The 12324-nt window shown below is 36.4% G+C and overlaps 2 protein-coding genes across 2 annotated transcripts in view; both read left to right on the plus strand.

The window, feature by feature from the left end:
- The window catches only part of LOC109712712 (enolase-phosphatase E1-like), a 5567-nt gene extending 4428 nt beyond the window's left edge, over nt 1-1139 (plus strand). Inside the window, exon 5 of the mRNA XM_020236455.1 lies at nt 1092-1139. Coding sequence (XP_020092044.1) covers nt 1092-1103 — 12 coding nt within the window. The 3' untranslated portion in view covers nt 1104-1139. The remainder of the gene's footprint in view (nt 1-1091) is intronic.
- On the plus strand, nt 2200-11739 carry LOC109712711 (squalene synthase-like). The gene is made up of 13 exons (XM_020236452.1): nt 2200-2729; nt 3282-3324; nt 4627-4716; nt 5454-5529; nt 6419-6488; nt 7573-7716; nt 7825-7929; nt 8162-8308; nt 9208-9283; nt 9857-9945; nt 10527-10618; nt 10692-10737; nt 11170-11739. The coding sequence occupies exons 1-13, from the start codon at nt 2535-2537 to the stop codon at nt 11224-11226; spliced, it is 1230 nt and encodes a 409-aa protein (XP_020092041.1). The 5' UTR covers nt 2200-2534; the 3' UTR covers nt 11227-11739.

The raw sequence follows: 12324 nt of genomic DNA on the forward strand, positions 1-12324 counted from the left end.
TCAAGGCCGTGCCGCAACTTTTTTTTTTTTGCCTTTTTCTTTTCTTTTTTTCTCCGACTCTCCTCCACCGTCTCCGACGACGACGTCTCTCTCGCCCTTCCCCGCACTTCTCGTCCCTCCCTTTCCCTCCTCTCCACCTTCGACGACGATGCATCTTTTCCGGCGTCGACGTCGACACCGTGGAGGTCACTGCGGCGCTGCAGCCTCGGAGCCGAGGGTCCTTAGCGGCGTCGTTGCCGGCGCCGTGGCCGTTGGCAGAGAGGGGCGACAAAAAAAATATAAAAGAAACAAGAAAAAAAATAAAAATACAAAGTTATAGAAAAAGAAGGATGAAAATGAAATTGTATCGTAAAAAAATTATAAGTTGTACTACTTAAGATGTAAAGTGCAGCTTTAAGATGAAAATTACACTCTTTAAACGAAAATTACATTCTTTAGAAGATATTTATATTGTTTCTCCTCTTATTGCATTCTTTCAGATGTAAACTGCATCCATTAAGATGAAAATTACACTCTTTAAACGAAAGTTGCACTGTTTCTCCTCTTGTTGCACTATTTCTCCTCTTGTTACACTGTTTTTTATCTTAAACTGCACCCCTTTAAGAGATATGTATACTGTTTTTCCTCTTGTTGCACTGTTTCTCTTTTTATTACACTATTTATCCTCTTGTTATACTATTTTTATCTTAAACTGCACCTTTTAAGTGGAGAAACAGTACAACAAGAGGAGAAACAGTATAAATATCTTTTAAATGAGTGCAGTTTAAGATAAAAAATAGTGTAAGAAGAGGAAAAATGGTGCAACAAGAGGAGAAACAGTGCAACTTTCTTTTAAAGAGTGTAACTTTCATCTTAATGGATGCAGTTTACATATGAAAGAGTGCAATAAGAAGAGAAACAGTGTAAATATCTCCCAAAGAGTGTAATTTTCATCTTAAAGCTGCAGTTTACATCTTAAGTAGTGCAACTTGTAATTTTTTTTATAGTTAACAATGCAATTTCATATTCGTCCATTTTTTTATATAATTTTTTATCTTTTTTTTTCTGTTTCTTCTATAATTTTTTTTTTTTATCATCCTCTCTGCCAACAGCCACGACGCTAGTGACGACGCCGCTAAGTACTCTCCCGCTCCGAGGCTGCAGAGCTGCAGTGACCTCCACGGTGTCGGTGTCGGCGCCGGCGAAAATGCATCGTCGTCGGAGGCGACAGAAAAGGAGGGAGAGGGGGAGACGAGAATGGCGGGGAAGAGCGAGAGAGACGTCGTCGTCGGAGACGGTGGAGGAGAGTCGGAGAAGAAAAGAAAAGAAAAAAGCCAAAAAAAAAAAGTTGCGGCACGGCCTTGACGAGGTCAGAGGCGAAGAAGGTGGGGGTGCGTGGGTGAGGGCATGGGCGAGGGCGAGAGTATGAGAGTGAGAGGCGAGGCGGACCGTTTCCGCCTCCGCCTCTGCCTTCGCTACATTTTTAGGCGAGAGAAAAAAAAGAACGAGAAAAACGAAGAGGAGAGAGAAAGAGGAAAGAGAAAAAGTAATAAGGGTATTTTAATCAGTTTGCTGAAAAAGCGAACCGAATCTGCAAAAACAAAAAATGTAGCCCGGTTTTACAAAAGTCCAAAATAAGTGAATTTTTTATGCAAATTGGCCAAAGTGAATACTTAGTCAACTCGAAATTTCTTTATGCTTCAACCCACACCACCCGCTGACATGCACACGTCTCGTTTAGATGGCGCACGTTTATCGGAGACCCCAAAATCGGGCTTTTTTATAAAATGACCCTCCAAAAATTTTAAATTGGCAAAATAATCCTATTAAAATTTTATTTGGAAAATTAATCCTCCTTTCGCCACGTTAGATTTTTGTTATAAAGGCGGTGAATCACCGCCTTCACATATATATTATGAAGGCGGTGAAGTGAATCATTCACTGCCTTTATAATAGATATGTGAAAACGGTGAATGATGCACCGCCTTATCTTTGTTTAACTTCAGGACTTAGATAAATTTTGATAAATTTGGAGTATTTTGCACTAAAGGCGGTGAATCATTCACCGCCTTCACATATATATTATGAAGGTGGTAAATCATTCATTGCCTTCATTATATATATGTGAAGGCGGTGAATGATTCACCGTATTCATAGTAAAAATTTGATGTGGCGCTTACGTGACGAAAGGAGGGTTATTTTTTTAAATAAAATTTTGACAGAATTATTTTTCTAATCATAAAATTTTGGAAGGTTATTTTATAAAAAAAAAAAAAGCCAGTCAAACAATCATGCCGTGATTGGTTCATGAAGTGTTCGGTACACCGGGTGCAGATGTTTCTTCTCGTCGACTTGGCGACCCCGTTCTCCGTTCAAAATCTCCCGAAAAAAAAAAATAATGGAAAAGAAGATCCCTAGTACGCTACTGTTATTAATTTATTATTATTATTATTATTATTATTATGCCATCGTAGAGAGGGAGAGAGAGGAGGAGGAGAGAGAGAGAGAGAGGAGGAGGAGGAGGAGGAGGAGGAGGAGAAGAGAGATCGAGGAGAATGGGGATGTTGGGGGCGATCATGGAGCACCCGGAGGAGCTGTACCCGCTGGTGAAGCTGAAGATGGCGGCGGCGCGGATCGAGAAGCAGATCCCCGCGGAGGAGCACTGGGCCTTCTCCTACACCATGCTCCAGCGCGTCTCTCGCAGCTTCGCCCTCGTCATCCAGCAACTCGGCCCCCAACTCCGCAATGCGGTACTAATCCAACTATCCATTCTCGAATCATTTGATTCGATCCTGTTGCTGTTGCTCGTGTCGTATCTTGTCGATCTAGATCTCTCTCTCATTTGTCGCGCGCGCGAGAGAGAGAGAGGGATTTGGTTTTGTTCCAGGGGAATTGGTGATTTGTGGTTGGGTTTGGCTTTTTTAGGTTTACATTTGGTCGATCGATCGAGGTTAATGTCGATTTTGGTAAAAAAGAAATGGATTAGTTTTTAGAACATGAATGGTGATGTCGGCTTGTGAATTCCTATATGACGCATGAAGAAAAATGAGGCCTTTTATTGTGAGGGCACCGTAATTGTTTTCCTTAGAGCTATATCAAGTTAAAAATTCAGTTTTGGGGGATTTACTTGATAAAGCATTAGAAATAAATAAAAATGTAGCTAATTTGTGCAAATTTAACATTTTTTATTTAACTGGATTTTATCTTTCCCTCTTGTTTTTGTTGTTTCATTTTAGCAGCAAAAAGCATTAGGGCATTTGAACTGTGAGGAGTTATTGTAACTTTTATCTCTTTTTGTGTAGGTTTGCATCTTCTATCTGGTTCTCAGAGCCCTTGATACTGTTGGTTGGTACCCTCATCCCTTGTGTGCTATAGTTAGGTAAAAACGAACAAAACTGACTAAGAACTATGGACCACTCTGAATCGGCCACCCAACCTTTCAAAATTTGATTTTACTGCCCAACTTGTCAATTTGTTTAATTTAAGTGAGTCGACAGTATTTTGACTTTAAAATTGAAATGCGTTGTTTATCTTTATAGGTTTAGTTAGTATACTTCATGCAATTCTCGCAACTATACATTCATTAAGTTATTAGTTTAAATTTTGAAGTCAAAATATTGCTGACTCAAATCAAACAAATTGAAATGTTGGGTAGTAAAATCAAAATTTTAAAAGGTTGGGTGGCCAATTCAAAATGGTCCATAATTCAGGTCATTTATGTACGTTTTTACCTTATATTTGTCATTATGCATTTTACATTTTGTCGGTTTGGTTATCTTATATTTTAGGTCGTATATGCTACGATGTGATAGTACTGGAGTATTGCTGGGACTACTTTGATAAACTAATTCATTCCTGTGTTTACTATTAGTAATACTTTCTATGTGAATATGAAGACAAATATGTGTATAGGTAAATTTGCAGTTTCTTCTCATAGCAAAGCTCAAAAATAATATTCAGGGAATATCAGCAGCATAAATGTTCTTTTTAAATAACATCACATGGACGTTGCAGAAGATATTTAATAACCACTCTTATGCGCATATGTTTGTTTTCAGAAAGGAGTAAACTTTTAATTTAATAAAGGTAGTACATAAATGTCCTAATTTATTAGTAATGATTACTTTATAAAGTAAAATAAGCGACCATGACATCTAGAGATTCATCCAAGGTTTCTGTCCTCTTCTTCTTTTTTTTTTTTTCCTTTTTCTGTTACTCTGTTTTCTCTACAATCTTCTTTACTTACTTGTCAGATCTATGTCTCTTGAATGGTTTGCTTTTGTTTCTTTAATATTCTACTGCACATAAATTAAGTTTGACTGGCTTATCAAATTTGATTCATGAAACTAAGTTGATACACATTTACTAAGTCACCTTAACTTGGTTTTTTTGCTCTGATCTGAATAGTTAATTGTTTATCTATTTTACGTTTTTTTTCCTTGCCAATTAGTTTTCGCCAAACTGCAGTCCCTTTCAGCACTGGCTGAAACATTTGATTATATAAAATTTCTCTAATTAAATTGTTTTTCTTATGCCAGCTTATTAGACAATAAATTTCTATATTTCACTGTATTAATTCGATATCTCACCTTCATGAAATAGTAACAAAGAGTGAGTTTTTTTTTTTTAATGTTAAATATATTGCAGAGGATGATACTAGCATACCTTCTGAGATCAAAGTGCCAATTCTGGAATCTTTCTATCGTCACATTTACGATCGTGACTGGCATTTCTCATGTAAGAATCTTGAAATTTCATGTAAACTTTTTCCTTTTCTTTTTTTATGTCCTTTCACTATTGGATCTTGAGACTGAATGTCTTAAGTAATTTTGGAACAGATCCAACTTTGTCTTTTTACTCTTGAGTTGTTTGTTTGAAACAGAAAGTCCAATTCAAGATACTATTGTCATTGCATTTTGCTAGAGATAATCAGGATTAGCAATTAAAGAGGGCGGGAACCTGGGGTAGTGCAGTTCCATTCTGCCCCATGGAAATGCTATCCTTGGAAGGTGGCAGCCCAAGGGATTACTTGGGCTGCTTAATGCCATGTGGAAGTTAACTCCCCATTGTAGCTGGTGGGATAGGGAGGAAATTTATCACTATCCCTCCCCTACTCGGCAAGTAACCTAAAATTGTCTAAGCTGGATCAATGGTGCCCAAATGTGTCTAATTGTTAATATTAGATGATTATCTTGTTTTTTTTTCCTAGCTTTATATGACTGCGCGGAAAGGTGTGTTATGTACCTAGTTGATCCTCTTCTCAGCACATTGCTTCTAATCAACAAATAAGACAGTTCCTTCCACTCATCTACTATCTATACATTATTTGATATGTTAGTTGCATCTCAAATTTTAATTACTTTATCTCTTTGATACAATTATATGTGTAATATTTAGTACTTGAGAACAGGACAGAGAATATGTGAAGACTTTGGATGTTTACTGTGCTGAATGCCATTTGTTTTTCTTTTTAGGTGGAACAAAGGACTACAAAGTACTGATGGACAAATTTCACCTTGTCTCAACAGCTTTCTTAGAGCTTGGTCAAAGGTCTCCTCTTTGGCTTGAGCTTTCTCTGTTTAATGTTTTATGAAATACTTTGTAGCACCAAGTACTTTGTTGTTTTCTAAGCTTAATCTAGTTAAAAATAATGATACAGCCTAAGTCAGTCAATTTCTTAAGAATTTGCGATAATATAAGTTTAACTACTGCAAAAATAAATGTTGATTATGCTTGTGAAAGAATTAGCAAACTTTATGAATTTTTACTAGCCTGTAGATCAATGTTTTAATGTCAGTTCCTTACCTAGTGACGACCAGGCATGAGAGGTCTGAATTAATTTAGGATAATTGGATGGCTATTACTGTCTATTATAACTTTTGCGGTACTAGTCATTCAACTAGAAGGCATTGTCTAATAGTCCTTTTAAAAGTAGAATAGCGGCAAAAAAATATACCTATAGCAATAGTCTTAACAGATTAAGCTTGAAGAATTCATTGGAGCTCGTGATCACTGAAAAAAGTTATGAAACCATCTACCTAGCTGTACGAGCCATGGTGACCTATTACTCCAAACAGAATCCAACATGAAGGACGAAATCAATTCCATTAACTTCGGGTGTTGCTCTGTGCAACATGTGCATTTGATTTGCTTGTTGTTGACTTGCCATTAGATACAAAATTTGACAAAAGATTCTCTGTGCACGAATTTTCTCCTTTACAATGGTAGCATTGTATTGAATTCTGCACATCTATTGGCTCCTTGGGGAGATGAGTGCATTGCTCTATCTTTCCTTGAGATGTAGAAAGAGTACTTGCATACAATATTGTTTCCATCGATGGTTTTAACTTTATTTTTTAATTTTGAAACACTGTTCTTCTTCAATGCATGTCACTTGCTTTATCCTATTGTAGCTGATAGTGCATTTACGACTATTCAGTTATCAAGAGGCAATTGAAGATATTACCAGGAGAATGGGTGCAGGAATGGCAAAGTTTATATGCAAAGAGGTTTGTCATTTAGATTTTCAGGAAACATTTTATGGCCCAGAAAATTATCCATCTTATGAAAGCGGAATCTATAGTAGTTGTAATTTAGTTTAAAGAAGTTAAGTTTTTTCATCATTATTACTATAATCATTTTGATGTCTCCTCTACAAGAGAACATATAGGTGGCACACTTTTCTATGATCAGTTTGAAATTGATTGTAAAAGAAGTTTATAAACTTGTTTTTTCGTTCGCTTGATATTTTTTCATGTGTTACAAATAGACACTCTGTAATTTGCTTCAATTGTGTGTTTATGAGAGAGATATTTGCTTCATTTGTTATTGTGATTGTAGCTTATAAGAGATTGCAATTTGCTACCTAATTTATATATAATCAGAATGGGTATGTCAGACTTCAGCTAGACAGAAGCCGGTAAATTTCGTCTATGTTGTTGTCTTCTTCCATGACTTGTGTTTGTCAATTCTGACGAAAGTTTTTGGTGGTTGAAAGTCTTGGAAGGTCACATATAGTTGCGAACTTTGTAAAAGGCCATGTCACTTGTCTCATCATACTTTATCTGCGAATGACAATTATAGCATATGCTATTTTAGGCGCCTGAAGTTCTTATTGGAAATCTGTCTCATCTTTGTTGTAGCTCTGAGACTGACCTTATTTAACCTTATGTTTGTAGTGTCCACAAATGTGAATGGTGATATAAATGAAAATCCGTCTGCTGGTTGTCATAAAGGCTTCATGTAATTAGTCCACAGAATGTATTATAATTTGAGCAAATTTTGGTAATTTGTCTCATATTCACTGCGTCATCAGATTGGCTGTTTATGATTCTCACTTAAAAGTTTAGTTTATTCATTACTTCATGATGATTCCATCGAAGAGTAGGACATTTATGATTGGTGCACTAAAGGTGCTGGCTTGATTGTGATATCAACTGGTGTTGCTGATTCCAACTGTTTGCACAATAGATGCGTGCAATATTAATTACCTGTAGGAATAGTACTAGGCAAGACTTACGCATAGACGTCGATGCCCATTCAAACTCGATTACCCTACTAAACTAAATACTAGTTTTTTTTTCCACATTGCAGGTTGAAACAATCGACGACTATGATGAATATTGCCACTATGTGGCAGGGCTTGTAGGTTTAGGACTCTCTAAGCTCTTTCATGCTTCTGGATCTGAAGATCTGGCTTCAGATTCACTTTCCAATTCAATGGGTCTTTTTCTTCAGGTATCTTTGAACCTTTAAGTCCATAATGAATTTTCATATGATTTTGAGCTACTGAGACTACCCGCCTGCTAACTAACTAGAAGCATTTATCAACCCTCTTAAATGCAGAAAACAAATATAATTCGGGATTATTTGGAAGACATAAATGAGATTCCAAAGTCACGCATGTTCTGGCCTCGAGAAATATGGAGTAAATATGCTGACAAACTTGAGGTGTGTCAACTTTGCTTCTTTGGCCATTCCGCTTTTCTTGTTTCTTGTGTTTCCTTGAACTATTCTTTCGATGGTTGATGAAGCTTCTTTGCTTCTATTTCCATTCTCATAACTTGTAACACTTGCTGCGCTCCTTGTTTTACATGTCTTCTTTCTGAACAATATTGACTGTTTCCTTTTAGTTCAATTTTTTTAGTCCTCTCACTGTTTTCCATCCTAATACATGATTCAGGATTTCAAGTATGAGGAGAACTTTGTACAGTCAGTGCAATGCTTGAATGACATGGTAACCAATGCTCTGATGCATGCGGAGGACTGCCTGCTGTACATGTCTGCTTTGAAGGGTCTTGCCATCTTTAGATTTTGTGCCATCCCTCAGGTATCTGAGTTGCTTAGGCTTGTCTGCTGAGTAACATGCTTGACACTTTGTTGGCATTGTTGTCTATGATATTGAAATACTAGATGTGCTTTCTGGTTTTTTCCCACTTTATTGGCATTGTTTTCTGTTTAGATGGTTGAGTTAGAGAGGATGGAACAGAGATGGAAAAACTAATGGTTCCATTAAACAATTGAGCTGACCTTTTATTCAGGAAGACCAAAAATTAATAATATAGTAATGGAAATAACATGGAAAGTTTTGAATTAACCTGCAGAAGCTTCAATGAATCTAACTTCCATCTTTCTCAGTGAATCATTGTTCTGCCAACTGGCGGCACATGCATTATCACTTCCCATTCAGTAACCTAATGTGGTAGTGCCTTAATGTTCATCCTGTTCGAATGAAATGGAAACAACCACGTCGAAAACAATTACCCTGCACAAGAGGGAAAACAGCCAGCCTACTCTTTGTAGTATAGAAGTGTTGTTATGTGCAATTTGACCAATATTCTTCCAAAAGTTCTTGTCTTTTTTGTTTTATAATTAATTTGTATATGAAACACAAGAAATGACATGATGCATTTTGTTTGTAACCTTTTGATCAATGGATCGGTTTATTCTCTCTTGCTGATCAACCTTGTTCTTAATGTTCATATTATATTATGATGGTCGTTACTAGAATTTCACCTCATTTAACTTTATTTTGTCTTTTTCTAGGTTATTTCCTTCCATTTTCATGCTAAATGTTCAACAATTCTTTGCTTGCTGTTTTGAATTTATATTTTCTTTCTTAACTTTCCCAAAATTATTGCTCCTTTAATTTGAGTTTTTTTACTGTCTAAAAGAAGTACTGCATCTCTTTTGAGGATGCTTGTTGATTACTCTTATTTATGGTATCAGATAATGGCGATTGGAACGTTAGCTTTATGTTACAATAATGTGGAGGTCTTTAAAGGAGTTGTCAAAATGAGACGTGGTAAGAAAATACTGCATTTGTTATTCACTTGGAATTATTAATCTTTTTGGATATGTCCAGTTTTTTATGGTTAATAAATCTCTAATTTCTTTTTATTTTTGTATATTAGTTTGATAACCAGATATTTATTGTTTTTTCCAATATCATCACTTGGAAATTCCAATAATAGAGATATCAAATATGATAACATTCACCAAAAGCATTAGAGGCTTTTCCTCCATTCAACTTTGTTTTGGGGAAGATTCCTATTAGAATGAGTGATAACATTCTTTCACTATCTCCCGCGTGATAGTGAAACCATATAAGGCACTTAAAATAGATGTTTTCCATGTTGACATGTTATGAAAGGTTAACTAGTAGTTCACTGTGGATGGAAGAGGTATGAGATTTCTAGGTCATTATGGTAGTTCCATATTATTTCCGAAGTCATAGTTCTTGGTGCATTCTGTTTTATAATAATTTGATGCTTTTGTCAGTGTTTTTAATATGCAGTGTAGTATGATGTCCTCCTTTTAGTATGAAATTGAAATTTGGCTGTGTTCCTTACTGTTGTTCATATATTGCTCATTCCAGGACTGGTTGCAAGGGTGATCGATCAAACAAATGATATGTCAGATGTATATGGTTCTTTCTATGAATTTTCTTCTTTACTCCAGTCTAAGGTATACTCTTTAAACAGTTGATTATATTATTGAATCTCTGTATAGTAGTTAACAGGGAAATTTAAGTACCATGTGCCCTAACTTATCCAACTATCATTTATTTAAAGTTTTTGGAAGTTCGGATCAGAAAAATAAATGACGAAGAAATAAAGACATGATACTTGTTCTTTAAACTGTGGCAATTTTCTAAAAGCACACCTTAGGCCCAAGGCATCCATTCTGGCACTGTCCATCCATTTGAGTACAAACCCCTTGGCTGATGAATGTCCGTCAAGCGCATTACACAGTCTAAGCTGATGACTGATAAAATAAATGTCATGTTTTCCTTCAGTCAGAAATTCCTTCAGTCATTCATCATAGGTTATTTACTTGCCTTTACCACGAAAAGTCTTGAGTTTATTTTCGTTGCTGTTATTGCCAAAGTTCCAACCTCATATGCTTCAGAATACTACTCTCCAACTAGTTTACCACATTTAACATCCATGAGCTTTTTATTAGCTTACTTTTGAGTTTCTATTAGCTGCATTTAGCGGGGTCAACAGTATTTACCCTTACAAAGTTTGTCTACTACTGTTTTGTAGATTGATGAGAAAGATCCGAATGCTGCTCTTACACTTAAGCGTGTGGAGGCAATAAAAAAAGCTTGCGCGTCCTCTGGGCTGCTAAATAAAAGGTTTGTCATTTCTGTGAAGAGTCACTCTAATTTTTGTGTTATCTGCATAACAATATTGCATTGGCTTATACAGGAAAATCCACTTTTGTGAGAGCAAGTCAAGGTTTAGCTCGGTGTTGGTGAGTTTTCCACACCACCATCCTAATACTGACTCTACTATCTACTGTCGTCGAGTTGAGGAATGGGTTGTTACCCTTCGATGCCTTAGAGGGTCCAAGTGAACCCACTTTGCAAGCTTTAGAGTGTCCCAAGTGCTTTAGAGGCTTCATATTTTTGGGGCCCTCTAAGGCTTTGTTTAGGATGATGGACAGAATCCATTATACGCAGTGAGATAGAACGATGGGAAAATATTCCCTTTTGCTTCCGCAAGTGATAAAATGTCATGCAGATTGCATTGATTTGGTTAGGATATTAGTGTTATGGTCCCACGGCAAATGGATAATCATATCTCCACATTCTTCCTTCCCAATTCGTGTCGGCGCTGTGCTTGGACGACACCTTCTCAAAAAGGCCCTAACTATGTTCGGTTTCTAACTGTCACCTTAATGCAGGTAATGGTTGTGCTTCTGCTGCCTATTCTGCTCGCTCTTCTATTGATCAAGCTATAGTTGTCTGCTGTATGGTGAGGATCTCTATCACAGGTCAAGCCTGTCTCTTCTCGGTTTCAGTCGTAATGTCTATATTTTGTTGATTCCTATTCTAATGTTAGATCGCTGGAACTTCAGGATATCTACCGACTATTTCCTGTATGGTTACCACTGAATTTGCTCTAGTAAATGCTGGTTCCGAAGCTTTTCTAGTCTGTGTTTTTTCAGACTGTTTTCTGATAGTCTTGTTAGCTTGCGGGTTAAACTATCCCAAGGGTAAATGCATTAATCTATTAACTGTGTCGGTGTCGAAGAAGATAGGCAGCAACCAAATAATTCCAATCTGTTTGGTCCCATCGATTGATGTGTGGAAGATTGTTTCGAGTTAATTTGTTGCACGGTTTGTCTAATTATACGTAATACAATGTTGTATGTTCAAACATTTTGTCGCCCTTTTTTGTGTCGTAACTTCACGCTGTGTCGATTTTTTATTAAACAGGAATGTAGCATTGTGCCGATTTTGGGTTTCTCTCAGTAATTTGTCACGCATTGTCGTGTTCGGGTTGTTTTATCTTGCAGTGGTGCTAAGAAGGGTATTCAGAGTGAGAGAGGGAGGGAGTTGGTTTGGTTGAGAGAGAGATTTATTCCATCAGTCACAGTCACACTACAAGCTTTTCTTAGCTGCTGTTTGGTTTTTCGGAAAAGAATGATTTTTTTTTTTTTTCATTTTTCTTAATTTTTCGTCTGTTTGATTCTAAAGGAAATAAGTATTTTTTATTTTTTATTTTTCATATTTCATGACAACTGTTTTTTGTTTTTTGAACTTTGTTTAGGAAATCGAAAATACTAGTCTTTTTTATAAGTTATGGGGGGAAAAATTCATAGAAGTTTGGTTTCCTTAGAACCAAACGGATGAAAAATTGATTAGTTTTTATGTGGATTTTTTTTTTTTTTTCACACTTTTTTCAGAAACCAAACAACTCTAGCCGATGCAGAAAAAGATGTTGTCAATCATACAAGTTTAAAGCCTTTCGCGTATTTTGTCGAATCACATGCTATTCTGAAAACTTGAAATTACTGACCGAGGGCGTGTTTGTTTTCATGGAAGTCCAAAGTTGA

The sequence above is a fragment of the Ananas comosus genome, linkage group 7 (genome assembly GCF_001540865.1).
Source record: "Ananas comosus cultivar F153 linkage group 7, ASM154086v1, whole genome shotgun sequence".
Taxonomy (NCBI): Eukaryota; Viridiplantae; Streptophyta; class Magnoliopsida; order Poales; family Bromeliaceae; genus Ananas; species Ananas comosus.